Genomic DNA, 27,169 nt, shown 5'->3' on the forward strand with positions numbered 1-27,169 from the left:
CTCTCAGACCTGCTCCCCCAAATCCCATCCCAATTAGTCCTGTGTCCCCCTCAGACCTGTGTCCCCTGTCCCTCCCTTTCCTCCCATCCCCCCCTGTTGGGTGTTTTTGGTCCTGGCTCTTTGGTCGTCTGTGGATAGGGGATAGTTATTGTGTAGGTGAGGTGTGGGGCGCCCTCTCCTCTTCCCCCCCTCCCTGTCAGATAAAATGTATCCATCCATTCTCCGCGTCGCGGGCCGGCGGAGGGTCCGCCCCGGGAGGTCCCAGGCTGTAGTTCCTGCCCCCATTGTTGTCCCAGAACTGCTCCTCTCCCACTTGGTAGCGGATGGCGAATTGGAGCAGCGGGACATCGGGCTTGTCCCGCGGGGGCAGAGGAAGGCGGAAGGTGAAGAGGTCGGTACCGGGGTGCCCAGGTCCCCCGTGGCAGAGCCGTGCTGCATACAGAGCGTGGGTGTCCTGGTAAGAGCGCCAGCCATCCAGGGAGTAGCGCACCGTGACCCGCTTCTCGTAGGCCAGGTCCAGGACCCTCACGGACCCCCAGAGGAAGCAGCTCTCGCAGCGCACGCTCTGCAGGCACACGCGCTGGTCCCACGTGTGCTCGTCCCACGTCCCACGCTCCCACGTCTCCTGCTCCCATGTGCCCGGATCCCATGTCTCGGACATGGACAGCCAGTTGGGTGTCCCGCCATGACGGGCTTTGCACCAGCCCTGAAACAAAGGAACAGGTGAAGACCCCGGGACTCCCCTCCCTTTAACAGCGAGGAAGGGGGCAGTGTAAGGCTAGCGCTGAGCGCGCGGTTCTTGCCGAGATTAGTTGCTGCAATTTAAATTGTCCCGTCCCATCTCACGCGGTGCGCTCGTGCGTGGGCACACATGCTCTCCCAAGCTTGGCGCTTGGGGAGACAAAAAAAGAGAGAGTTTGAAGTGCGCTCAACAAGCCCCAACGCCCCCCTGCGCGCTTGCAAAATAGCCAGGACACACGGCGCTGATGCTTGGAGAGCTGGTGATGTCACCGCTCGCAAGCAGGAGCGCGGTCAGGGCCCAGCGGGGCTGCAGCCTTAGGGTGAGAGGGGGATAGGTGTATAACAGGGAGGGAGGGGGCAGTGTAAGGGTGAGAGGGGGATAGGTGTATAACAGGGAGGGAGGGGGCAGTGTCGGGGTGAGAGGGGGATAGGTGTATAACAGGGAGGGAGGGGGCAGTGTAAGGGTGAGAGGGGGATAGGTGTATAACAGGGAGGGGGCTGCAGCCTTAGGGTGAGAGGAGGATAGGTGTATAACAGGGAGGGAGGGGGCAGTGTAAGGGTGAGAGGGGGATAGGTGTATAACAGGGAGGGAGGGGGCAGTGTAAGGGTGAGAGGGGGATAGGTGTATAACAGGGAGTCGGCAGTGTAAGGGTGAGAGTGGGATAGGTGTATAACAGGGAGGGGGCAGTGTAAGGGTGAGAGGGGGATAGGTGTATAACGGAGGGGGCAGTGTAAGGGTGAGAGGGGGATAGGTGTATAACAGTGAGGGGTCAGTGTAAGGGTGAGAGGGGGATAGGTGTATAACGGAATGGGCAGTGTAAGGGTGAGAGGAGGATAGGTGTATAACAGGGAGGGGGCAGTGTAAGGGTGAGGGGGATAGGTGTATAACAGGGAGGGGGCAGTATAAGGGTGAGAGGGGGATAGGTGTATAACAGGGAGGGGCATTGTAAGGGTGAGAGGGGGATAGGTGTATAACAGGGATGGGGGAGCAGTGTAAGGGTGAGAGGGGGATAGGTGTATAACAGGGAGGGGGCAGTGTAAGGGTGAGAGGGGGATAGGTGTATAACAGGGAGGGGGCAGTGTAAGGATGAGAGGGGGATAGGTGTATAACAGGGAGGGGGCAGTGTAAGGGTGAGAGGGGGATAGGTGTATAACAGTGAGGGGTCAGTGTAAGGGTGAGAGGGGGATAGGTGTATAACGGAATGGGCAGTGTAAGGGTGAGAGGAGGATAGGTGTATAACAGGGAGGGGGCAGTGTAAGGGTGAGAGGGGGATAGGTGTATAACAGGGAGGGGCAGTGTAAGGGTGAGAGGGGGATAGGTGATTAACAGGGATGGGGGAGCCGTGTAAGGGTGAGAGGGGGATATGTGTATAACAGGGAGGGGGCAGTGTAAGGGTGAGAGGGGGATAGGTGTATAACAGGGAGGGGGCAGTGTAAGGGTGAGAGGGGGATAGGTGTATAACAGGGAGGGGGCAGTGTAAGGGTGAGAGGGGGATAGGTGTATAACGGAGGGGGGAGCAGTGTAAGGGTGAGAGGGGGATAGGTGTATAACAGGGAGGGGGCAGTGTAAGGGTGAGAGGGGGATAGGTGTATAACAGGGAGGGGGCAGTGTAAGGGTGAGAGGGGGATAGGTGTATAACAGGGAGGGGGCAGTGTAAGGGTGAGAGGGGGATAGGTATATAACGGAATGGGCAGTGTAAGGGTGAGGGGGATAGGTGTATAACAGGGAGAGGGCAGTGTAAGGGTGAGAGGTGGATAGGTGTATAACAGGGAGGGGGCCGCAGCCTTAGGGTGAGAGGGGGATAGGTGTATAACAGGGAGGGGGCAGTGTAAGGGTGAGAGGGGGATAGGTGTATAACAGGGAGGGAGCAGTGTAAGGGTGAGAGGGGGATAGGTGTATAACGGAGTGCGCAGTATAAGGGTGAGAGGGGGATAGGTGTATAACAGGGAGGGAGCAGTGTAAGGGTGAGAGGGGGATAGGTGTATAACAGGGAGGGAGCAGTGTAAGGATGAGAGGGGGATAGGTGTATAACGGAGGGAGGGGGCAGTGTAAAGGTGAGAGGGGGATAGGTGTATAACAGGGAGGGAGGGGGCAGTGTGAGGGTGAGAGGTGGATAGGTGTATCACAGGGAGGGGGCAGTGTAAGGGTGAGAGAGGGATAGGTGTATAGCAGGGAGGGGGGAGCAGTGTAAGGGTGAGAGGGGGATAGGTATATAACAGGGAGGGAGCCGTGTAAGGGTGAGAGGGGGATAGGTGTATAATAGGGAGGGGGCAGTGAGAGAGGGATAGGTGTATAACAGGGAGGGAGCAGTGTAAGGGTGAGAGGGGGATAGGTGTATAACAGGGAGGGGGCAGTGTAAGGGTGAGAGGGGGATAGGTGTATAACAGGGAGGGGGCAGTGTAAGGGTGAGAGGGGGATAGGTGTATAACAGGGAGGGGGGAGCAGTATAAGGGTGAGAGGGGGATAGGTGTATAACAGGGAGGGGGCAGTGTAAGGGTGAGAGGGGGATAGGTGTATAACAGGGAGGGGGCAGTGTAAGGGTGAGAAGGGGATAGGTGTATAACAGGGAGGGGGCAGTGTAAGGGTGAGAGGGGGATAGGTGTATAACAGGGAATGGGCAGTGTAAGGGTGAGGGGGATAGGTGTATAACAGGGAGAGGGCAGTGTAAGGGTGAGAGGTGGATAGGTGTATAACAGGGAGGGGGCCGCAGCCTTAGGGTGACAGGGGGATAGGTGTATAACAGGGAGGGGGCAGTGTAAGGGTGAGAGGGGGATAGGTGTATAACAGGGAGAGGGCAGTGTAAGGGTGAGGGGGATAGGTGTATAACAGGGAGGGGGCAGTGTAAGGGTGAGAGGGGGATAGGTGTATAACAGGGAGGGGCATTGTAAGGGTGAGAGGGGGATAGGTGTATAACAGGGATGGGGGAGCAGTGTAAGGGTGAGAGGGGGATAGGTGTATAACAGGGAGGGGGCAGTGTAAGGGTGAGAGGGGGATAGGTGTATAACAGGGAGGGGGCAGTGTAAGGGTGAGAGGGGGATAGGTGTATAACAGGGAGGGGGCAGTGTAAGGGTGAGAGGGGGATAGGTGTATAACAGTGAGGGGTCAGTGTAAGGGTGAGAGGGGGATAGGTGTATAACGGAATGGGCAGTGTAAGGGTGAGAGGAGGATAGGTGTATAACAGGGAGGGGGCAGTGTAAGGGTGAGAGGGGGATAGGTGATTAACAGGGATGGGGGAGCCGTGTAAGGGTGAGAGGGGGATATGTGTATAACAGGGAGGGGGCAGTGTAAGGGTGAGAGGGGGATAGGTGTATAACAGGGAGGGGGCAGTGTAAGGGTGAGAGGGGGATAGGTGTATAACAGGGAGGGGGCAGTGTAAGGGTGAGAGGGGGATAGGTGTATAACAGGGAGGGGGGAGCAGTGTAAGGGTGAGAGGGGGATAGGTGTATAACAGGGAGGGGGCAGTGTAAGGGTGAGAGGGGGATAGGTGTATAACAGGGAGGGGGCAGTGTAAGGGTGAGAGGGGGATAGGTGTATAACAGGGAGGGGGCAGTGTAAGGGTGAGAGGGGGATAGGTATATAACAGGGAATGGGCAGTGTAAGGGTGAGGGGGATAGGTGTATAACAGGGAGAGGGCAGTGTAAGGGTGAGAGGTGGATAGGTGTATAACAGGGAGGGGGCCGCAGCCTTAGGGTGAGAGGGGGATAGGTGTATAACAGGGAGGGGGCAGTGTAAGGGTGAGAGGGGGATAGGTGTATAACAGGGAGGGAGCAGTGTAAGGGTGAGAGGGGGATAGGTGTATAACGGAGTGCGCAGTATAAGGGTGAGAGGGGGATAGGTGTATAACAGGGAGGGAGCAGTGTAAGGGTGAGAGGGGGATAGGTGTATAACAGGGAGGGAGCAGTGTAAGGATGAGAGGGGGATAGGTGTATAACGGAGGGAGGGGGCAGTGTAAAGGTGAGAGGGGGATAGGTGTATAACAGGGAGGGAGGGGGCAGTGTGAGGGTGAGAGGTGGATAGGTGTATCACAGGGAGGGGGCAGTGTAAGGGTGAGAGAGGGATAGGTGTATAACAGGGAGGGAGCCGTGTAAGGGTGAGAGGGGGATAGGTGTATAATAGGGAGGGGGCAGTGAGAGAGGGATAGGTGTATAACAGGGAGGGAGCAGTGTAAGGGTGAGAGGGGAATAGGTGTATAACAGGGAGGGGGCAGTGTAAGGGTGAGAGGGGGATAGGTGTATAACAGGGAGGGGGCAGTGTAAGGGTGAGAGGGGGATAGGTGTATAACAGGGAGGGGGGAGCAGTATAAGGGTGAGAGGGGGATAGGTGTATAACAGGGAGGGGGCAGTGTAAGGGTGAGAGGGGGATAGGTGTATAACAGGGAGGGGGCAGTGTAAGGGTGAGAGGGGGATAGGTGTATAACAGGGAGGGCGCAGTGTAAGGGTGAGAGGGGGATAGGTGTATAACAGGGAATGGGCAGTGTAAGGGTGAGGGGGATAGGTGTATAACAGGGAGAGGGCAGTGTAAGGGTGAGAGGTGGATAGGTGTATAACAGGGAGGGGGCCGCAGCCTTAGGGTGACAGGGGGATAGGTGTATAACAGGGAGGGGGCAGTGTAAGGGTGAGAGGGGGATAGGTGTATAACAGGGAGAGGGCAGTGTAAAGGTGAGAGGTGGATAGGTGTATAACAGGGAGGGGGCAGTGTAAGGGTGAGAGGGGGATAGGTGTATAACGGAGGGGGCAGTGTAAGGGTGAGAGGGGGAGAGGTGTATAACAGGGAGGGGGCAGTGTAAGGGTGAGAGGGGGCTAGGTGTATAACAGGGAGGGAGCAGTGTAAGGGTGAGAGGGGGATAGGTGTATAACAGGGAGGGAGTGGGCAGTGTAAGGGTGAGAGGGGGATAGGTGTATAACAGGCAGGGAGCAGTGTAAGGGTGAGAGGGGGATAGGTCTATAACGGAGGGAGGGGGCAGTGTAATGGTGAGAGGGGGATAGGTGTATAACAGGGAGGTAGCAGTGTAAAGATGAGAGGGGGATAGGTGTATAACAGGGAGGGAGGGGGCAGTGTAAAGGTGAGAGGGGGATAGGTGTATAACAGGGAGGGAGGGGGCAGTGTGAGGGTGAGAGGTGGATAGGTGTATCACAGGGAGGGGGCAGTGTAAGGGTGAGAGAGGGATAGGTGTATAGCAGGGAGGGGGGAGCAGTGTAAGGGTGAGAGGGGGATAGGTGTATAACAGGGAGGTAGCTGTGTAAGGGTGAGAGGGGGATAGGTGTATAATAGGGAGGGGGCAGTGAGAGAGGGATAGGTGTATAACAGGGAGGGAGCAGTGTAAGGGTGAGAGGGGGATACGTGTATAACAGGGAGGGAGGGGGCAGTGTAAGGGTGAGAGGTGGTAGGTGTATAACAGGCAGGGAGGGGGCAGTGTAAGGGTGAGAGGGGGATAGGTGTATCACAGGGAGGGGGCAGTGTAAGGGTGAGAGAGGGATAGGTGTATAGCAGGGAGGGTGGAGCAGTGTAAGGGTGAGAGGGGGATAGGTGTATAACAGGGAGGGGGCAGTGTAAGGGTGAGAGGGGGATAGGTGTATCACAGGGAGGGGGCAGTGTAAGGGTGAGAGAGGGATAGGTGTATAGCAGGGAGGGTGGAGCAGTGTAAGGGTGAGAGGGGGATAGGTGTATAACAGGGAGGGGGCAGTGTAAGGGTGAGAGGGATAGGTGTATAACAGGGAGGGAGCAGTGTCAGGGTGAGAGGGGGATAGGTGTATAACAGGGAGGGGGCAGTGAGAGAGGGATAGGTGTATAACAGGGAGGGAGCAGTGTAAGGGTGAGAGGGGGATACGTGTATAACAGGGAGGGAGGGGGCAGTGTAAGGGTGAGAGGTGGTAGGTGTATAACAGGGAGGGAGGGGGCAGTGTAAGGGTGAGAGGGGGATAGGTGTATCACAGGGAGGGGGCAGTGTAAGGGTGAGAGAGGGATAGGTGTATAGCAGGGAGGGTGGAGCAGTGTAAGGGTGAGAGGGGGATAGGTGTATAACAGGGAGGGGGCAGTGTAAGGGTGAGAGGGGGATAGGTGTATAACTGGGAGGGGGCAGTGTAAGGGTGAGAGGGGGATAGGTGTATAACAGGGAGAGGGCAGTGTAAGGGTGAGGGGGATAGGTGTATAACAGGGAGGGGGCAGTGTAAGGGTGAGAGGGGGATAGGTGTATAACAGGGAGGGGCATTGTAAGGGTGAGAGGGGGATAGGTGTATAACAGGGATGGGGGAGCAGTGTAAGGGTGAGAGGGGGATAGGTGTATAACAGGGAGGGGGCAGTGTAAGGGTGAGAGGGGGATAGGTGTATAACAGGGAGGGGGCAGTGTAAGGGTGAGAGGGGGATAGGTGTATAACAGGGAGGGGGCAGTGTAAGGGTGAGAGGGGGATAGGTGTATAACAGTGAGGGGTCAGTGTAAGGGTGAGAGGGGGATAGGTGTATAACGGAATGGGCAGTGTAAGGGTGAGAGGAGGATAGGTGTATAACAGGGAGGGGGCAGTGTAAGGGTGAGAGGGGGATAGGTGATTAACAGGGATGGGGGAGCCGTGTAAGGGTGAGAGGGGGATATGTGTATAACAGGGAGGGGGCAGTGTAAGGGTGAGAGGGGGATAGGTGTATAACAGGGAGGGGGCAGTGTAAGGGTGAGAGGGGGATAGGTGTATAACAGGGAGGGGGCAGTGTAAGGGTGAGAGGGGGATAGGTGTATAACAGGGAGGGGGGAGCAGTGTAAGGGTGAGAGGGGGATAGGTGTATAACAGGGAGGGGGCAGTGTAAGGGTGAGAGGGGGATAGGTGTATAACAGGGAGGGGGCAGTGTAAGGGTGAGAGGGGGATAGGTGTATAACAGGGAGGGGGCAGTGTAAGGGTGAGGGGGATAGGTGTATAACAGGGAGAGGGCAGTGTAAGGGTGAGAGGTGGATAGGTGTATAACAGGGAGGGGGCCGCAGCCTTAGGGTGAGAGGGGGATAGGTGTATAACAGGGAGGGGGCAGTGTAAGGGTGAGAGGGGGATAGGTGTATAACAGGGAGGGAGCAGTGTAAGGGTGAGAGGGGGATAGGTGTATAACGGAGTGCGCAGTATAAGGGTGAGAGGGGGATAGGTGTATAACAGGGAGGGAGCAGTGTAAGGGTGAGAGGGGGATAGGTGTATAACAGGGAGGGAGCAGTGTAAGGATGAGAGGGGGATAGGTGTATAACAGGGAATGGGCAGTGTAAGGGTGAGGGGGATAGGTGTATAACAGGGAGAGGGCAGTGTAAGGGTGAGAGGTGGATAGGTGTATAACAGGGAGGGGGCCGCAGCCTTAGGGTGACAGGGGGATAGGTGTATAACAGGGAGGGGGCAGTGTAAGGGTGAGAGGGGGATAGGTGTATAACAGGGAGAGGGCAGTGTAAGGGTGAGAGGTGGATAGGTGTATAACAGGGAGGGGGCCGCAGCCTTAGGGTGAGAGGGGGATAGGTGTATAACAGGGAGGGGGCAGTGTAAGGGTGAGAGGGGGATAGGTGTATAACGGAGGGGGCAGTGTAAGGGTGAGAGGGGGAGAGGTGTATAACAGGGAGGGAGTGGGCAGTGTAAGGGTGAGAGGGGGATAGGTGTATAACAGGCAGGGAGCAGTGTAAGGGTGAGAGGGGGATAGGTCTATAACGGAGGGAGGGGGCAGTGTAATGGTGAGAGGGGGATAGGTGTATAACAGGGAGGTAGCAGTGTAAAGATGAGAGGGGGATAGGTGTATAACAGGGAGGGAGGGGGCAGTGTAAAGGTGAGAGGGGGATAGGTGTATAACAGGGAGGGAGGGGGCAGTGTGAGGGTGAGAGGTGGATAGGTGTATCACAGGGAGGGGGCAGTGTAAGGGTGAGAGAGGGATAGGTGTATAGCAGGGAGGGGGGAGCAGTGTAAGGGTGAGAGGGGGATAGGTGTATAACAGGGAGGTAGCTGTGTAAGGGTGAGAGGGGGATAGGTGTATAATAGGGAGGGGGCAGTGAGAGAGGGATAGGTGTATAACAGGGAGGGAGCAGTGTAAGGGTGAGAGGGGGATACGTGTATAACAGGGAGGGAGGGGGCAGTGTAAGGGTGAGAGGTGGTAGGTGTATAACAGGCAGGGAGGGGGCAGTGTAAGGGTGAGAGGGGGATAGGTGTATCACAGGGAGGGGGCAGTGTAAGGGTGAGAGAGGGATAGGTGTATAGCAGGGAGGGTGGAGCAGTGTAAGGGTGAGAGGGGGATAGGTGTATAACAGGGAGGGGGCAGTGTAAGGGTGAGAGGGGGATAGGTGTATCACAGGGAGGGGGCAGTGTAAGGGTGAGAGAGGGATAGGTGTATAGCAGGGAGGGTGGAGCAGTGTAAGGGTGAGAGGGGGATAGGTGTATAACAGGGAGGGGGCAGTGTAAGGGTGAGAGGGATAGGTGTATAACAGGGAGGGAGCAGTGTCAGGGTGAGAGGGGGATAGGTGTATAACAGGGAGGGGGCAGTGAGAGAGGGATAGGTGTATAACAGGGAGGGAGCAGTGTAAGGGTGAGAGGGGGATACGTGTATAACAGGGAGGGAGGGGGCAGTGTAAGGGTGAGAGGTGGTAGGTGTATAACAGGGAGGGAGGGGGCAGTGTAAGGGTGAGAGGGGGATAGGTGTATCACAGGGAGGGGGCAGTGTAAGGGTGAGAGAGGGATAGGTGTATAGCAGGGAGGGTGGAGCAGTGTAAGGGTGAGAGGGGGATAGGTGTATAACAGGGAGGGGGCAGTGTAAGGGTGAGAGGGGGATAGGTGTATAACTGGGAGGGGGCAGTGTAAGGGTGAGAGGGGGATAGGTGTATAACAGGGAGGGGCAGTGTAAGGGTGAGAGGGGGATTGGTGTATAACAGGGAGGGAGGGGGCAGTGTAAGGGTGAGAGGGGGATAGGTGTATAACAGGGAGGGGGCAGTGTAAGGGTGAGAGGGATAGGTGTATAACAGGGAGGGAGCAGTGTCAGGGTGAGAGGGGGATAGGTGTATAACAGGGAGGGAGCAGTGTAAGGGTGAGAGGGGGATAGGTGTATAACAGGGAGGGGGTAGTGTAAGGGTGAGAGGGGGATAGGTGTATAACTGGGAGGGGGTAGTGTAAGGGTGAGAGGGGGGATAGGTATATAACAGGGAGGGAGGGGGCAGTGTAAGGGTGAGAGGGTGATAGGTGTATAACAGGGAGGGGGTAGTGTAAGGGTGAGAGGGTGATAGGTGTATAACTGTGAGGGAGGGGTCAGTGTAAGGGTGAGAGGGGGATAGGTATATAACAGGGAGGGGTCAGTGTAAGGGTGAGAGGGGGATAGGTGTATAACAGGGAGGGGGCAGTGTAGGGGTGAGAAGGGGATAGGTGTATAACAGGGAGGCAGGGGACAGTGTAAGGGTGAGGGGGAAAGGTATATAACAGAGAGGGGGCAGTGTAAGGGTGAGAGGGGGATAGGTGTATAACAGGGAGGGGGCAGTGTAAGGGTGAGAGGGGGATAGGTGTATAACAGGGAGGGAGGGGGCAGTGTAAGGGTGAGAGGGGGATAGTTGTATAACAGGGAGGGAGGGGGCAGTGTAAGGGTCAGAGGGGGATAGGTGTATAACAAGGAGGGGGCAGTGTAAGGGTGAGAGTGGGATAGGTGTATAACAGGGAGGGGGCAGTGTAAGGGTGAGAGGAGGATAGGTGTATAACAGGGACGGGGCAGTGTAAGGTTGAAAGGGGGATAGGTGTATAACAGGGAGGGGCAGTGTAAGGGTGAGAGGGGGATAGGTGTATAACAGGGAGTGGGCAGTGTAAGGGTGAGAGGGGGATAGGTGTATAGCAGGGAGGGGGGAGCAGTGTAAGGGTGAGAGGGGGGTAGGTGTATAACAGGGAGGGGGCAGTGTAAGTGTGAGAGGGGGATAGGTGTATAGCAGGGAGGGGGGAGCAGTGTAAGGGTGAGAGGGGGATAGGTGTATAACAGGGAGGGGGAGCAGGCAGTGTAAGGGTGAGAGGGGGATAGGTATATAACAGGGAGGGGGCAGTGTAAGGGTGAGAGGGGGATAGGTGTATAACAGGGAGGGGGCAGTGTAAGGGTGAGAGGGGGATAGTTGTATAACAGGGAGGGAGGGGGCAGTGTAAGGGTGAGAGGGGGATAAGTGTATAACAGGGAGGGGGCAGTGTAAGGGTGAGAGGGGGATAGGTGTATAACAGGGAGGGAGCAGTGTAAGGGTGAGAGGGGGATAGGTGTATGACAGGGAGGGGCAATGTAAGGGTGAGAGGAGGATAGGTGTATAGCAGGGAAGGGGCAGTGTAAGGGTGAGAGGGGGATAGGTGTATAACAGGGAGGGAGCAGTGTAAGGGTGAGAGTGGGATAGGTGTATAACAGGGAGGGGGCAGTGTACGGGTGAGAGGGGGATAGGTGTACAACAGGGAGGGGGCAGTGTAAGGGTGAGAGGGGGATAGGTGTATAACAGGGAAGGAGCAGTGTAAGGGTGAGAGTGGGATAGGTGTATAACCGGGAGGGGGCAGTGTAAGGGTGAGAGGGGGATAGATGTATAACAGGGAGGGGGCAGTGTAAGGGTAAGAGGGGGATAGGTGTATAACAGGGAGGGGGCAGTGTAAGGGTGAGAGGGGGATAGGTGTATAACAGGGAGGGGGCAGTGTAAGGGTGAGAGGGGGATAGGTGTATAACAGGGAGAAAGGGGTCAGTGTAAGGGTGAGAGGGGGATAGGTGTATAACAGGGAGGGGGCAGTGTAAGGGAGAGAGGGGGATAGGTGTATAACAGGGAGGGAGGGGGCAGTGTAAGGGTGAGAGGGGGATAGGTGTATAACAGGGAGGGAGGGGGCAGTGTAAGGGTGAGAGGGGGATAGGTGTATAACAGGGAGGGAGGGGGAAGTGTAAGGGTGAGAGGGGGATAGGTGTATACCAGGGAGGGGGCAGTGTAAGGGTGAGAGGGGGATAGGTGTATAACAGGGAGGGGGCAGTGTAAGGGTGAGAGGGGGATAGGTGTATAACAGGGAGGGGGCAGTGTAAGGGTGAGGGGGATAGGTGTATAACAGGGAGGGAGCAGTGTAAGGGTGAGAGGGGGATAGGTGTATAACAGGGAGGGGGCAGTGTAAGGGTGAGAGGGGGATAGGTGTATAGCAGGGAGGGGGCAGTGTAAGGGTGAGAGGGGGATAGGTGTATAACAGGGAGGGAGGGGTCAGTGTAAGGGTGAGAGGGGGATAGGTGTATAACAGGGAGGGGGCAGTGTAAGGGTAAGAGGGGGATAGGTGTATAACAGGGAGGGGGCAGTGTAAGGGTGAGAGGGGGATAGGTGTATAACAGGGAGGGAGGGGGCAGTGTAAGGGTGAGAGGGGGATAGGTGTATAACAGGGAGGGGCAGTGTAAGGGTGAGAGGGGGATAGGTGTATAACAGGGACTGGGCAGTGTAAGGGTGAGAGGGGGATAGGTGTATAGCAGGGAGGGGGGAGCAGTGTAAGGGTGAGAGGGGGATAGGTGTATAACAGGGAGGGGGCAGTGTAAGGGTGAGAGGGGGATAGGTGTATAGCAGGGAGGGGGGAGCAGTGTAAGGGTGAGAGGGGGATAGGTGTATAACAGGGAGGGGGCAGTGTAAGGGTGAGAGGGGGATAGGTGTATAGCAGGGAGGGGGGAGCAGTGTAAGGGTGAGAGGGGGATAGGTATATAACAGGGAGGGGGCAGTTTAAGGGTGAGAGGGGGATAGGTGTATAACAGGGAGGGGGCAGTGTAAGGGTGAGAGAGGGATAGTTGTATAACAGGGAGGGAGGGGGCAGTGTAAGCGTGAGAGGGGGATAGGTGTATAACAGGGAGGAGGCAGTGTAAGGGTGAGAGGGGGATAGGTATATAACAGGGAGGGAGCAGTGTAAGGGTGAGAGGGGGATAGGTGTATAACAGGGAGGGGCAGTGTAAGGGTGAGAGGAGGATAGGTATATAGCAGGGAACGGGTAGTGTAAGGGTGAGAGGGGGATAGATGTATAACAGGGAGGGGGCAGTTTAAGGGTGAGAGGGGGATAGGTGTATAACAGGGAGGGAGGGGGCAGTGTAAGGGTGAGAGGGGGATTGGTGTATAACAGGGAGGGAGGGGGCAGTGTAAGTGTGAGAGGTGGGATAGGTGTATAACAGGGAGGCGGCAGTGTAAGGGTGAGAGTGGGATAGGTGTATAACAGGGAGGGGGCAGTGTAAGGGTGAGAGGGGGATAGGTGTATAACAGGGAGGGAGGGGGCAGTGTAAGGGTGAGAGGGGGATAGGTGTATTCCAGGGAGGGGGCAGTGTAAGGGTGAGAGGGGGATAGGTGTATAACAGGGAGGGGGCAGTGTCAGGGTGAGAGTGGGATAGGTGTATAACAGGGAGGGAGGGGGCAGTGTAAGGGTGAGAGGGGGATTGGTGTATAACAGGGAGGGAGGGGGCAGTGTAAAGGTGAGAGGGGGATAGGTGTATAACAGGGAGGCGGCAGTGTAAGGGTGAGAGTGGGATAGGTGTATAACAGGGAGGGGGCAGTGTAAGGTTGGGAGGGGGATAGGTGTATAACAGGGAGGGGGCAGTGTAAGGGTGAGAGGGGGATATGTGTATAACAGGGAGGGGGCAGTGTAAGGGTGAGAGGGGGATAGGTGTATAGCAGGAAGGGGGGAGCAGTATAAGGGTGAGAGGGGGATAGGTGTATAACAGGGAGGGGGCATTTTAAGGGTGAGAGGGGGATAGGTGTATAACAGGGAGGGGGAGAAGGCAGTGTAAGGATGAAAGTTGGATAGGTGTATAACAGTGAGGGGGCAGTGTAAGGGTGAGAGGGGGATAGGTGTATAACAGTGAGGGGCAGTGTAAGGGTGAGAGGGGGATAGGTGTATAACAGTGAGGGGTCAGTGTAAGGGTGAGAGGGGGATAGGTGTATAACAGGGAGGGGGCAGTGTAAGGGTGAGAGGAGGAGAGGTGTATAACAGTGAGGGGGCAGTGTAAAGGTGAGAGGGGGATAGGTGTATAACTGGGAGGGGGCAGTGTAAGGGTGAGAGGGGGATAGGTGTATAACAGGGAGGGGCAGTGTAAGGGTGAGAGGGGGATTGGTGTATAACAGGGAGGGAGGGGGCAGTGTAAGGGTGAGAGGGGAATAGGTGTATAACAGGGAGGGGGCAGTGTAAGGATGAGAGGGGGATAGATGTATAACGGAGTGGGCAGTGTAAGGGTGAGAGGGGGATAGGTGTATAACAGGGAGGGAGCATTGTAAGGGTGAGAGGGGGATAGGTGTATAACAGGGAGGGAGGGGGCAGTGTAAGGGTGAGAGGGGGATAGGTGTATAACAGTGAGGGGGCAGTGTAAGGTGAGAGGAGGATAGGTGTATAACAGGGATGGGGCAGTTTAAGGGTGAGGGGGATAGGTTTATAACAGGGAGGGGGCAGTGTAAGGGTGAGAGGGGGATAGCTGTATAACAGGGAGGGAGGGGGCAGTGTAAGGGTGAGAGGGGGATAGGTGTATAACATGGAGGGGGCAGTGTAAGGGTGAGAGGGGGATAGGTGTATGACAGGGAAGGAGGGGGCAGTGTAAGGGTGAGAGGGGGATAGGTGTATAACAGGGAGGGGGCAGTGTAAAGGTGAGAGGGGGATAGGTGTATAACTGGGAGGGGGCAGTGTAAGGGTGAGAGGGGGATAGGTGTATAACAGGGAGGGGCAGTGTAAGGGTGAGAGGGGGATTGGTGTATAACAGGGAGGGAGGGGGCAGTGTAAGGGTGAGAGGGGGATAGGTGTATAACAGGGAGGGGGCAGTGTAAGGATGAGAGGGGGATAGATGTATAACGGAGTGGGCAGTGTAAGGGTGAGAGGGGGATAGGTGTATAACAGGGAGGGAGCATTGTAAGGGTGAGAGGGGGATAGGTGTATAACAGGGAGGGAGGGGGCAGTGTAAGGGTGAGAGGGGGATAGGTGTATAACAGTGAGGGGGCAGTGTAAGGTGAGAGGAGGATAGGTGTATAACAGGGATGGGGCAGTTTAAGGGTGAGGGGGATAGGTTTATAACAGGGAGGGGGCAGTGTAAGGGTGAGAGGGGGATAGCTGTATAACAGGGAGGGAGGGGGCAGTGTAAGGGTGAGAGGGGGATAGGTGTATAAAAGGGAAGGGGCAATGTAAGGGTGAGAGGGGGATAGTTGTATAACAGGGAGGGAGGGGGCAGTGTAAGGGTGAGAGGAGGATAGGTGTATAACAGGGAGGGATGGGGCAGTGTAAGGGTGAGAGGGGGATAGGTGTATGGGAGGGAGGGGGCAGTGTAAGGGTGAGAGGGGGATAGGTGTATAACAGTGTGGGGGCAGTGTAAGGTGAGAGGGGGATAGGTGTATAACAGGGATGGGGCAGTTTAAGGGTGAGGGGGATAGGTGTATAACAGGGAGGGGGCAGTGTAAGGGTGAGAGGGGGATAGGTGTATAACAGGGAGGGAGGGGGCAGTGTAAGGGTGAGAGGGGGATAGGTGTATAAAAGGGAAGGGGCAATGTAAGGGTGAGAGGGGGATAGTTGTATAACAGGGAGGGAGGGGGCAGTGTAAGGGTGAGAGGGGGATAGGTGTATAACAGGGAGGGGGCAATGTAAGGGTGAGAGGGGGATAGGTGTATAACATGGAGGGGGCAGTGTAAGGGTGAGAGGGGTATAGGTGTATAACAGGGAGGGGGCAGTGAGAGGGGGATAGGTGTATAACAGGAAGCAGGCAGTGTAAGGGTGAGAGGGGGATGGGTGTATAACAGGGAGGGAGGGGGCAGTGTAAGGGTGAGAGGGGGATAGGTGTATAACATGGAGGGGGCAGTGTAAGGGTGAGAGGGGGATAGGTGTATAACAGGGAGGGGGCAGTGAGAGGGGGATAGGTGTATAACAGGAATCAGGCAGTGTAAGGGTGAGAGGGGGATAGGTGTATAACAGGGAGGGAGGGGGCAGTGTAAGGGTGAGAGGGGGATAGGTGTATAACAGAGAGGGGGCAGTGTAAGGGTGAGAGGGGGATAGGTGTATAACAGGGAGGGGCAGTGTAAGGGTGAGAGGAGGATAGGTGTATAGCAGGGAAGGGGTCGTGTAAGGGTGAGAGGGGGATAGGTGTATGACAGGGAGGGAGGGGGCAGTGTAAGGGTGAGAGGGGGATAGGTGTATAACAAGGAGGGGGCAGTGTAAAGGTGAGAGGGGGATAGGTGTATAACTGGGAGGGGGCAGTGTAAGGGTGAGAGGGGGATAGGTGTATAACAGGGAGGGGCAGTGTAAGGGTGAGAGGGGGATTGGTGTATAACAGGGAGGGTGGGGGCAGTGTAAGGGTGAGAGGGGGATAGGTGTATAACAGGGAGGGGGCAGTGTAAGGATGAGAGGGGGATAGATGTATAACGGAGTGGGCAGTGTAAGGGTGAGAGGGGGATAGGTGTATAACAGGGAGGGAGCAGTGTAAGGGTGAGAGGGGGATAGGTGTATAACAGGGAGGGAGGGGGCAGTGTAAGGGTGAGAGGGGGATAGGTGTATAACAGTGAGGGGGCAGTGTAAGGTGAGAGGAGGATAGGTGTATAACAGGGATGGGGCAGTTTAAGGGTGAGGGGGATAGGTTTATAACAGGGAGGGGGCAGTGTAAGGGTGAGAGGGGGATAGCTGTATAACAGGGAGGGAGGGGGCAGTGTAAGGGTGAGAGGGGGATAGGTGTATAAAAGGGAAGGGGCAATGTAAGGGTGAGAGGGGGATAGTTGTATAACAGGGAGGGAGGGGGCAGTGTAAGGGTGAGAGGAGGATAGGTGTATAACAGGGAGGGATGGGGCAGTGTAAGGGTGAGAGGGGGATAGGTGTATGGGAGGGAGGGGGCAGTGTAAGGGTGAGAGGGGGATAGGTGTATAACAGGGAGGGAGGGGGCAGTGTAAGGGTGAGAGGGGGATAGGTGTATAAAAGGGAAGGGGCAATGTAAGGGTGAGAGGGGGATAGTTGTATAACAGGGAGGGAGGGGGCAGTGTAAGGGTGAGAGGAGGATAGGTGTATAACAGGGAAGGATGGGGCAGTGTAAGGGTGAGAGGGGGATAGGTGTATAACAGGGAGGGAGCAATGTAAGGGTGAGAGGGGGATAGGTGTATAACATGGAGGGGGCAGTGTAAGGGTGAGAGGGGTATAGGTGTATAACAGGGAGGGGGCAGTGAGAGGGGGATAGGTGTATAACAGGAAGCAGGCAGTGTAAGGGTGAGAGGGGGATGGGTGTATAACAGGGAGGGAGGGGGCAGTGTAAGGGTGAGAGGGGGATAGGTGTATAACATGGAGGGGGCAGTGTAAGGGTGAGAGGGGGATAGGTGTATAACAGGGAGGGGGCAGTGAGAGGGGGATAGGTGTATAACAGGAAGCAGGCAGTGTAAGGGGGAGAGGGGGATAGGTGTATAACAGGGAGGGAGGGGGCAGTGTAAGGGTGAGAGGGGGATAGGTGTATAACAGAGAGGGGGCAGTGTAAGGGTGAGAGGGGGATAGGTGTATAACAGGGAGGGGCAGTGTAAGGGTGAGAGGAGGATAGGTGTATAGCAGGGAAGGGGTAGTGTAAGGGTGAGAGGGGGATAGGTGTATAACAGGGAGGGAGGAGTCAGTGTAAGGGTGAGAGGGGGATAGGTGTATAACAGGGAGGGGGCAGTGAGAGGGGGATAGGTGTATAACAGGAAGCAGGCAGTGTAAGGGTGAGAGGGGGATAGGTGTATAACAGGGAGGGGGCAGTGTAAGGGTGAGAGGGGGATAGGTGTATAACAGAGAGGGGGCAGTGTAAGGGTGAGAGGGGGATAGGTGTATAACAGGGAGGGAGCAGTGTAAGGGTGAGAGGGGGATAGGTGTATAACAGGGAGGGGCAGTGTAAGGGTGAGAGGAGGATAGGTGTATAGCAGGGAAGGGGTAGTGTAAGGGTGAGAGGGGAAAGGTGTATAACAGGGAGGGAGGGGTCAGTGTAAGGGTGAGAGGGGGATAGGTGTATAACAGGGAGGGGGCAGTGTAAGGGTGAGAGGGGGATAGGTGTATAACAGGGAGGGGGCAATGTAAGGGTGAGAGTGGGATAGGTGTATAACAGGGAGGGGGCAGTGTAAGGGTGAGAGGGGGATAGGTGTATAACAGGGAGGGAGGGGGCAGTGTAAGGGTGAGAGGGGGATAGGTGTATTCCAGGGAGGGGGCAGTGTAAGGGTGAGAAGGGGATAGGTGTATAACAGGGAGGGGGCAGTGTCAGGGTGAGAGTGGGATAGGTGTATAACAGGGAGGGAGGGGGCAGTGTAAGGGTGAGAGGGGGATTGTTGTGTAACAGGGAGGGAGGGGGCAGTGTAAAGGTGAGAGGGGGATAGGTGTATAACGGAGGCGGCAGTGTAAGGGTGAGAGTGGGATAGGTGTATAACGGAGGGGGCAGTGTAAGGGTGGGAGGGGGATAGGTGTATAACAGGGAGGGGGCAGTGTAAGGGTGAGAGGGGGATATGTGTATAACAGGGAGGGGGCAGTGTAAGGGTGAGAGGGGGATAGGTGTATAGCAGGAAGGGGGAGCAGTATAAGGGTGAGAGAGGGATAGGTGTATAACAGGGAGGGGGCAGTTTAAGGGTGAGAGGGGGATAGGTGTATAACAGGGAGGGGGAGCAGGCAGTGTAAGGATGAGAGTTGGATAGGTGTATAACAGTGAGGGGCAGTGTAAGGGTGAGAGGGGGATAGGTGTATAACAGGGAGGGGGCAGTGTAAGGGTGAGAGGGGGATAGTTGTATAACAGGGAGGGGGCAGTGTAAGGGTGAGAGGGGGATAGGTGTATAACAGGGAGGGGGCAGTGTAAGGGTGAGAGGGGGATAGGTGTATAACAGGGAGGGGCAGTGTAAGGGTGAGATGGGGATAGGTGTATAACAGGAGGGGGCAGTGTAAGGGTGAGAGGGGGATAGGTGTATAACAGGGAGCAGGCAGTGTAAGGATGAGAGGGGGATAGGTGTATTACAGGGAGGGAGGGGGCAGTGTAAGGGTGAGAGGGGGATAGGTGTATAACAGAGAGGGGGCAGTGTAAGGGTGAGAGGGGGATAGGTGTATAACAGGGAGCCGGCAGTGTAAGGGTGAGAGGGGGATAGGTGTATAACAGGGAGGGGGCAGTGTAAGGGTGAGAGGGGGATAGGTGTATAACAGGGTGAGAGCAGTGTAAGGGTGAGAGGGGGATAGGTGTATAACAGGGAGGGGGCAGTGTAAGGGTGAGAGGGGGATAGGTGTATAACAGGGAGGGAGGGGGCAGTGTAAGGGTGAGAGGGGGATAGGTGTATAACAGGGAGAGGGCAGTGTAAGGGTGAGAGGGGGATAGGTGTATAACAGGGAGGGGGCAGTGTAAGGGTGAGAGGGGTATTGGTGTATAACAGGGAGGGGGCAGTGTAAGGGTGAGAGGGGGATAGGTGTATAACAGGGAGGGGTAGTGTAAGTGTGAGAGGAGGATAGGTGTATAACAGGGAGGGAGGGGGCAGTGTAAGTGTGAGAGGGGGATAGGTGTATAACAGTCGGGGCAGTATAAGAGGGGGATAGGTGTATAACACAGAGGGTGGGGGCAGGATAAGAGGGGGATAGGTGTATAACACAGAGTGTGGGGGCAGTATAAGAGGGGGATAGGTGTATAACACAGAGGGTGGGGGCAGTATAAGAGGGGGATAGGTGTATAACACAGAGGGTGGGGGCAGTATAAGAGGGGGATAGGTGTATAACACAGAGGGTGGGGGAGGTGTAAGAAGGGGATAGGTGTATAACACAGAGGGTGGGGGCAGTATAAGAGGGGGATAGGTGTATAACACAGAGGGTGAGGGCGGTGTAAGAGGGGGATAGGTGTATAACACAGAGGGTGGGGGCAGTATAAGAGGGGGATAGGTGTATAACAGGAAGCAGGCAGTGTAAGGGTGAGAGGGGGATGGGTGTATAACAGGGAGGGAGGGGGCAGTGTAAGGGTGAGAGGGGGATAGGTGTATAACATGGAGGGGGCAGTGTAAGGGTGAGAGGGGGAGGTGTATAACAGGGAGGGGGCAGTGAGAGGGGGATAGGTGTATAACAGGAAGCAGGCAGTGTAAGGGTGAGAGGGGGATAGGTGTATAACAGGGAGGGGGCAGTGAGAGGGGGATAGGTGTATAACAGGAAGCAGGCAGTGTAAGGGTGAGAGGGGGATGGGTGTATAACAGGGAGGGAGGGGGCAGTGTAAGGGTGAGAGGGGGATAGGTGTATAACATGGAGGGGGCAGTGTAAGGGTGAGAGGGGGATAGGTGTATAACAGGGAGGGGGCAGTGAGAGGGGGATAGGTGTATAACAGGAAGCAGGCAGTGTAAGGGTGAGAGGGGGATAGGTGTATAACAGGGAGGGAGGGGGCAGTGTAAGGGTGAGAGGGGGATAGGTTTATAACAGAGAGGGGGCAGTGTAAGGGTGAGAGGGGGATAGGTGTATAACAGGGAGGGGCAGTGTAAGGGTGAGAGGAGGATAGGTGTATAGCAGGGAAGGGGTAGTGTAAGGGTGAGAGGGGGATAGGTGTATAACAGGGAGGGAGGGGTCAGTGTAAGGGTGAGAGGGGGATAGGTGTATAACAGGGAGGGGGCAGTGTATGGGTGAGAGGGGGATAGGTGTATAACAGGGAGGGAGGGGGCAGTGTAAGGGTGAGAGGGGGATAGGTGTATAACAGGGAGGGGGCAGTGTAAGGGTGAGAGGGGGATAGGTGTATGACAGGGAGGGAGGGGGCAGTGTAAGGGTGAGAGGGGGATAGGTGTATAACAAGGAGGGGGCAGTGTAAAGGTGAGAGGGGGATAGGTGTATAACTGGGAGGGGGCATTGTAAGGGTGAGAGGGGGATAGGTGTATAACAGGGAGGGGCAGTGTAAGGGTGAGAGGGGGATTGGTGTATAACAGGGAGGGTGGGGGCAGTGTAAGGGTGAGAGGGGGATAGGTGTATAACAGGGAGGGGGCAGTGTAAGGATGAGAGGGGGATAGATGTATAACGGAGTGGGCAGTGTAAGGGTGAGAGGGGGATAGGTGTATAACAGGGAGGGAGCAGTGTAAGGGTGAGAGGGGGATAGGTGTATAACAGGGAGGGAGGGGGCAGTGTAAGGGTGAGAGGGGGATAGGTGTATAACAGTGAGGGGGCAGTGTAAGGTGAGAGGAGGATAGGTGTATAACAGGGATGGGGCAGTTTAAGGGTGAGGGGGATAGGTTTATAACAGGGAGGGGGCAGTGTAAGGGTGAGAGGGGGATAGCTGTATAACAGGGAGGGAGGGGGCAGTGTAAGGGTGAGAGGGGGATAGGTGTATAAAAGGGAAGGGGCAATGTAAGGGTGAGAGGGGGATAGTTGTATAACAGGGAGGGAGGGGGCAGTGTAAGGGTGAGAGGAGGATAGGTGTATAACAGGGAGGGATGGGGCAGTGTAAGGGTGAGAGGGGGATAGGTGTATGGGAGGGAGGGGGCAGTGTAAGGGTGAGAGGGGGATAGGTGTATAACAGTGAGGGGGCAGTGTAAGGTGAGAGGGGGAAATGTGTATAACAGGGATGGGGCAGTTTAAGGGTGAGGGGGATAGGTGTATAACAGGGAGGGGGCAGTGTAAGGGTGAGAGGGGGATAGGTGTATAACAGGGAGGGAGGGGGCAGTGTAAGGGTGAGAGGGGGATAGGTGTATAAAAGTGAAGGGGCAATGTAAGGGTGAGAGGGGGATAGTTGTATAACAGGGAGGGAGGGGGCAGTGTAAGGGTGAGAGGAGGATAGGTGTATAACAGGGAAGGATGGGGCAGTGTAAGGGTGAGAGGGGGATAGGTGTATAACAGGGAGGGGGCAATGTAAGGGTGAGAGGGGGATAGGTGTATAACATAGAGGGGGCAGTGTAAGGGTGAGAGGGGTATAGGTGTATAACAGGGAGGGGGCAGTGAGAGGGGGATAGGTGTATAACAGGAAGCAGGCAGTGTAAGGGTGAGAGGGGGATGGGTGTATAACAGGGAGGGAGGGGGCAGTGTAAGGGTGAGAGGGGGATAGGTGTATAACATGGAGGGGGCAGTGTAAGGGTGAGAGGGGGATAGGTGTATAACAGGGAGGGGGCAGTGAGAGGGGGATAGGTGTATAACAGGAAGCAGGCAGTGTAAGGGGGAGAGGGGGATAGGTGTATAACAGGGAGGGAGGGGGCAGTGTAAGGGTGAGAGGGGGATAGGTGTATAACAGAGAGGGGGCAGTGTAAGGGTGAGAGGGGGATAGGTGTATAACAGGGAGGGGCAGTGTAAGGGTGAGAGGAGGATAGGTGTATAGCAGGGAAGGGGTAGTGTAAGGGTGAGAGGGGGATAGGTGTATAACAGGGAGGGAGGAGTCAGTGTAAGGGTGAGAGGGGGATAGGTGTATAACAGGGAGGGGGCAGTGAGAGGGGGATAGGTGTATAACAGGAAGCAGGCAGTGTAAGGGTGAGAGGGGGATAGGTGTATAACAGGGAGGGGGCAGTGTAAGGGTGAGAGGGGGATAGGTGTATAACAGAGAGGGGGCAGTGTAAGGGTGAGAGGGGGATAGGTGTATAACAGGGAGGGAGCAGTGTAAGGGTGAGAGGGGGATAGGTGTATAACAGGGAGGGGCAGTGTAAGGGTGAGAGGAGGATAGGTGTATAGCAGGGAAGGGGTAGTGTAAGGGTGAGAGGGGAAAGGTGTATAACAGGGAGGGAGGGGTCAGTGTAAGGGTGAGAGGGGGATAGGTGTATAACAGGGAGGGGGCAGTGTAAGGGTGAGAGGGGGATAGGTGTATAACAGGGAGGGACGGGGCAGTGTAAGGGTGAGAGGGGGATTGGTGTATAACAGGGAGGGAGTGGGCAGTGTAAAGGTGAGATGGGGATAGGTGTATAACAGGGAGGCGGCAGTGTAAGGGTGAGAGTGGGATAGGTGTATAACAGGGAGGGGGCAGTGTAAGGGTGAGAGGGGGATAGGTGTATAACAAGGAGGGAGGGGGCAGTGTAAGGGTGAGAGGGGGATAGGTGTATTCCAGGGAGGGGGCAGTGTAAGGGTGAGAGGGGGATAGGTGTATAACAGGGAGGGGGCAGTGTCAGGGTGAGAGTGGGATAGGTGTATAACAGGGAGGGAGGGGGCAGTGTAAGGGTGAGAGGGGGATTGGTGTGTAACAGGGAGGGAGGGGGCAGTGTAAAGGTGAGAGGGGGATAGGTGTATAACGGAGGCGGCAGTGTAAGGGTGAGAGTGGGATAGGTGTATAACGGAGGGGGCAGTGTAAGGGTGGGAGGGGGATAGGTGTATAACAGGGAGGGGGCAGTGTAAGGGTGAGAGGGGGATATGTGTATAACAGGGAGGGGGCAGTGTAAGGGTGAGAGGGGGATAGGTGTATAGCAGGAAGGGGGAGCAGTATAAGGGTGAGAGAGGGATAGGTGTATAACAGGGAGGGGGCAGTTTAAGGGTGAGAGGGGGATAGGTGTATAACAGGGAGGGGGAGCAGGCAGTGTAAGGATGAGAGTTGGATAGGTGTATAACAGTGAGGGGCAGTGTAAGGGTGAGAGGGGGATAGGTGTATAACAGGGAGGGAGCAGTGTAAGGATGAGAAGGGGATAGGTGTATAACAGGGAGGGGGCAGTGTAAGGGTGAGAGGGGGATAGGTGTATAACAGGGAGGGGGCAGTGTAAGGGTGAGAGGGGGATAGTTGTATAACAGGGAGGGGGCAGTGTAAGGGTGAGAGGGGGATAGGTGTATAACAGGGAGGGGGCAGTGTAAGGGTGAGAGGGGGATAGGTGTATAACAGGGAGGGGCAGTGTAAGGGTGAGATGGGGATAGGTGTATAACAGGAGGGGGCAGTGTAAGGGTGAGAGGGGGATAGGTGTATAACAGGGAGCAGGCAGTGTAAGGATGAGAGGGGGATAGGTGTATTACAGGGAGGGAGGGGGCAGTGTAAGGGTGAGAGGGGGATAGGTGTATAACAGAGAGGGGGCAGTGTAAGGGTGAGAGGGGGATAGGTGTATAACAGGGAGCCGGCAGTGTAAGGGTGAGAGGGGGATAGGTGTATAACAGGGAGGGGGCAGTGTAAGGGTGAGAGGGGGATAGGTGTATAACAGGGTGAGAGCAGTGTAAGGGTGAGAGGGGGATAGGTGTATAACAGGGAGGGGGCAGTGTAAGGGTGAGAGGGGGATAGGTGTATAACAGGGAGGGAGGGGGCAGTGTAAGGGTGAGAGGGGGATAGGTGTATAACAGGGAGAGGGCAGTGTAAGGGTGAGAGGGGGATAGGTGTATAACAGGGAGGGGGCAGTGTAAGGGTGAGAGGGGTATTGGTGTATAACAGGGAGGGGGCAGTGTAAGGGTGAGAGGGGGATAGGTGTATAACAGGGAGGGGTAGTGTAAGTGTGAGAGGAGGATAGGTGTATAACAGGGAGGGAGGGGGCAGTGTAAGTGTGAGAGGGGGATAGGTGTATAACAGTCGGGGCAGTATAAGAGGGGGATAGGTGTATAACACAGAGGGTGGGGGCAGGATAAGAGGGGGATAGGTGTATAACACAGAGTGTGGGGGCAGTATAAGAGGGGGATAGGTGTATAACACAGAGGGTGGGGGCAGTATAAGAGGGGGATAGGTGTATAACACAGAGGGTGGGGGAGGTGTAAGAAGGGGATAGGTGTATAACACAGAGGGTGGGGGCAGTATAAGAGGGGGATAGGTGTATAACACAGAGGGTGGGGGCAGTATAAGAGGGGGATAGGTGTATAACACAGAGGGTGGGGGAGGTGTAAGAAGGGGATAGGTGTATAACACAGAGGGTGGGGGCAGTATAAGAGGGGGATAGGTGTATAACACAGAGGGTGAGGGCGGTGTAAGAGGGGGATAGGTGTATAACACAGAGGGTGGGGGCAGTATAAGAGGGGGATAGGTGTATAACACAGAGGGTGGGGGCGGTATAAGAGGGGGATACGTACCGACTCCTCCTCAGACATACAGCACCCCCCTCGGTGCCCTGTTGCCTCGCCCTGCAGTCGGTGGGTGACGTGGAGGGGCACGCAGGGCATCTCCTCGTGGCTGAAATGGCGCACCGCCTCCAGCTCCAGCCCCAGTGCGTCCGCGAATCTCACCCTCTTCCTGGTCTCCGGGCTGCGGCGACGCTCCGCCCGGGTCACCCGCAGCGCCGGGGCAGAGCGCGACCGCCACCTCCGCGGAGGGCAGGAGGACGGTGACCCTCTCCCGGGGCGGTCGGCGGTCAGCTCCTCCTCCTGCTCCTCCAGGCTGGGCCTGGCGGTACGATAATACGCCCGCTCGTACAACCCTGCGATGTAACTCAGGTTCCTGGGGATATCCCCCGAGGGGGGCCGCGCGGGACGTGACATTCCCCCTCCTCCTGCCCCTGAGGCGCTCGCCTCACATCCCCTGGGAAACGGGGAACGCGACCTTCACAGTCCCCAGAATAACCCAGCGCCTCTCCTTCTAATGGCTCTCTCTCTGGTTTCAGCATCTTGCAGCAATTCTTTTCTCTCTCCCTCATTAACATTTTCCCTCCCTCTCTCCCCCTCCCTCTCACAGTCTCTCTTCTCTGTCATTAACATTTCTTCCCTACCTGCCCCTCTCTATTCTCCCATGTCCCTCCATCCTTGCCTCCCCCTAGTCTCTCCTCCTCCCCCTCCAGTCTCTACTGTCTCTTCCCCAGTCTCTTCTCTCGCCCCCCCCCTTTCTCACCTTTCCCCCTTTCTTTCCTCCCCCCCCTTTCTCTCCTCCCCCCCTTTCTCCTCTCCCCCCCCTTTCTCTCCTCCCCCCCTTTCTCTCCTCTCCCCCCCCTTTTCTCCCCCCCCCTTTCTCCCCACACCTTTCTCTCCTCTCCCCCCCTCCCTTTCTCTCCTCTCCCCCGTTTCTCTCCTCATTCGGCATCTCTGCTCCCTGGACCAATACCGTAATGTCAAGTAAAGAAGCTCCCTCCTGCAGTTCAGCGAGCAGGGGGAGGGGGCGGGCTGCCAGGGGTTTTGGGGGAGTGACAACTCCACTTCTCACAGCTAAAGGGGGGGAGGGAGCACAGAGGTGTCACACGCGGGGCACAGAGGTGTCACACGGGGCACAAAGAAGGCACAGAGGTGTCACACGTGGGGCACAGAGAGCACACGCGGGGCAGAGGTGTCACACGCGGGGCACAGAGGTCACACGCGGGGCACAGAGAGGGCACACACGGGGCACAGAGAAGGCACACGCGGGGCACAGACTGCATCATTACTGCTGTGATGCTGCCTTTACCATTTATATTTGCTGTGACTTCACTTCTTCTCAAATTATGCACTTCTTTTTACCAGCCTTAGTATGTCTCTAACTCTATTCATATATCTCCATCTCTCCTCCTTCCCCACTTCTCTGTTCACATGAACTCCTTTCTTACCTGCGTCCTCTGACACCACACAGTTATATCCCCTGCACTAAAAAACACCCCTACAAATCATCCTCACACATCCTCTTTATATCCATGCTTCTCCTCCTTGCTTCTGGGGATATCTCTCCCAATCCTGGTCTCTGCCTTATTCCTACATGTTCTCGTCCTCGCCTGCCAATTGCAACCTCTACTCCTTCTGGTGTCAACCCCTCCAACCTCATACCCATCCCCTGCTACCCTCCCTCCTGTCTCCTGTGCCCTTTGGAATGCTCGCTCCCTCTCTAACAAGTTCCTCTCTGTAGATTACTTCTTTCTCTCTCACTCTCTGCTCCTATTTGCTATAACTGAGACCTGGCTCACTCAGTCTGACTCTGCTCTGGAAGCTGCCCTCTCCTATGGTGGCCTTTCCTTCTCCCACACTCCGCGCCCTGATGGCAGGGGTGGAGGCGTGGGGCTCCTGCTCTCCTCTCTCTGCCGTTATCGAACCCTTCCTATTCCTCCATCTCTTGCTTTTCCCTCCTTTTGAGGCTCACACTATCTAGATCTTCTCTCCTCTCATTGTCTATGTGGCGGTCATCTATCGCCCACCTACCTCTACTCATCCCCCTTCATCCTTTCTCTCTCACTTTGAATCCTGGCTCTCTTTCTTTCTCTCCTCAGACTCCCCTGTTCTTCTCCTTGGGGACTTCAATTGCCACATTGATGGCCATTCTCTCCCTTGGGCTTCCCGCTTTCTTTCTCTAACCTCTTCTTTTGGCCTTCAACAGTGGACAGCAGCCAGCACCCACAAGGATGGCCACTACTTAGACCTGGTTTTCACTAAAAACTTCTCTCTCTCTGATTTCTCCATTTCCCCTTTTCCTCTCTCTGACCATAACCTCATCTCATTCTCTCTATCTTGCTTCTCCACCTCCATCTACCCCCTGGTTCTGCAGAAACCTTCGCTCTATTCACTTACCTGACTTTGAGTCCACTTTACGCTGCTCCCTCTCCTCTCTCAGCTCTGCTACAGACCCTGACAACCTGGTCAGGAACTACAACTCTACCTTGTCCTCTCTTGATCTACATGCACCGCTTTCTCACTGGCACACTTGCCCTTCTAACCCTAGACCCTGGTTAAATTCCCACACGCGCATGCTGCGTTCCTCCACTCGTTCCTCTAAATG

The 27,169-nt window shown here is 55.8% G+C and overlaps 1 protein-coding gene across 1 annotated transcript; it reads right to left on the bottom strand.

The window, feature by feature from the left end:
- PPP1R3E (protein phosphatase 1 regulatory subunit 3E) lies at window positions 1–25,311 on the bottom strand. The gene is made up of 2 exons (XM_075567913.1): window positions 24,577–25,311; window positions 1–706 (listed from the first exon to the last, which is right to left on the bottom strand). Exons 1-2 carry the CDS (start codon window positions 24,979–24,981, stop codon window positions 197–199), a joined length of 915 nt encoding a protein of 304 aa, XP_075424028.1. The 5' UTR covers window positions 24,982–25,311; the 3' UTR covers window positions 1–196.
- Between the last annotated feature and the right edge of the window lie 1,858 nt (window positions 25,312–27,169).

The sequence above is a fragment of the Ascaphus truei genome, chromosome 13 (genome assembly GCF_040206685.1).
Source record: "Ascaphus truei isolate aAscTru1 chromosome 13, aAscTru1.hap1, whole genome shotgun sequence".
In the NCBI taxonomy this organism is placed as follows: Eukaryota; Metazoa; Chordata; class Amphibia; order Anura; family Ascaphidae; genus Ascaphus; species Ascaphus truei.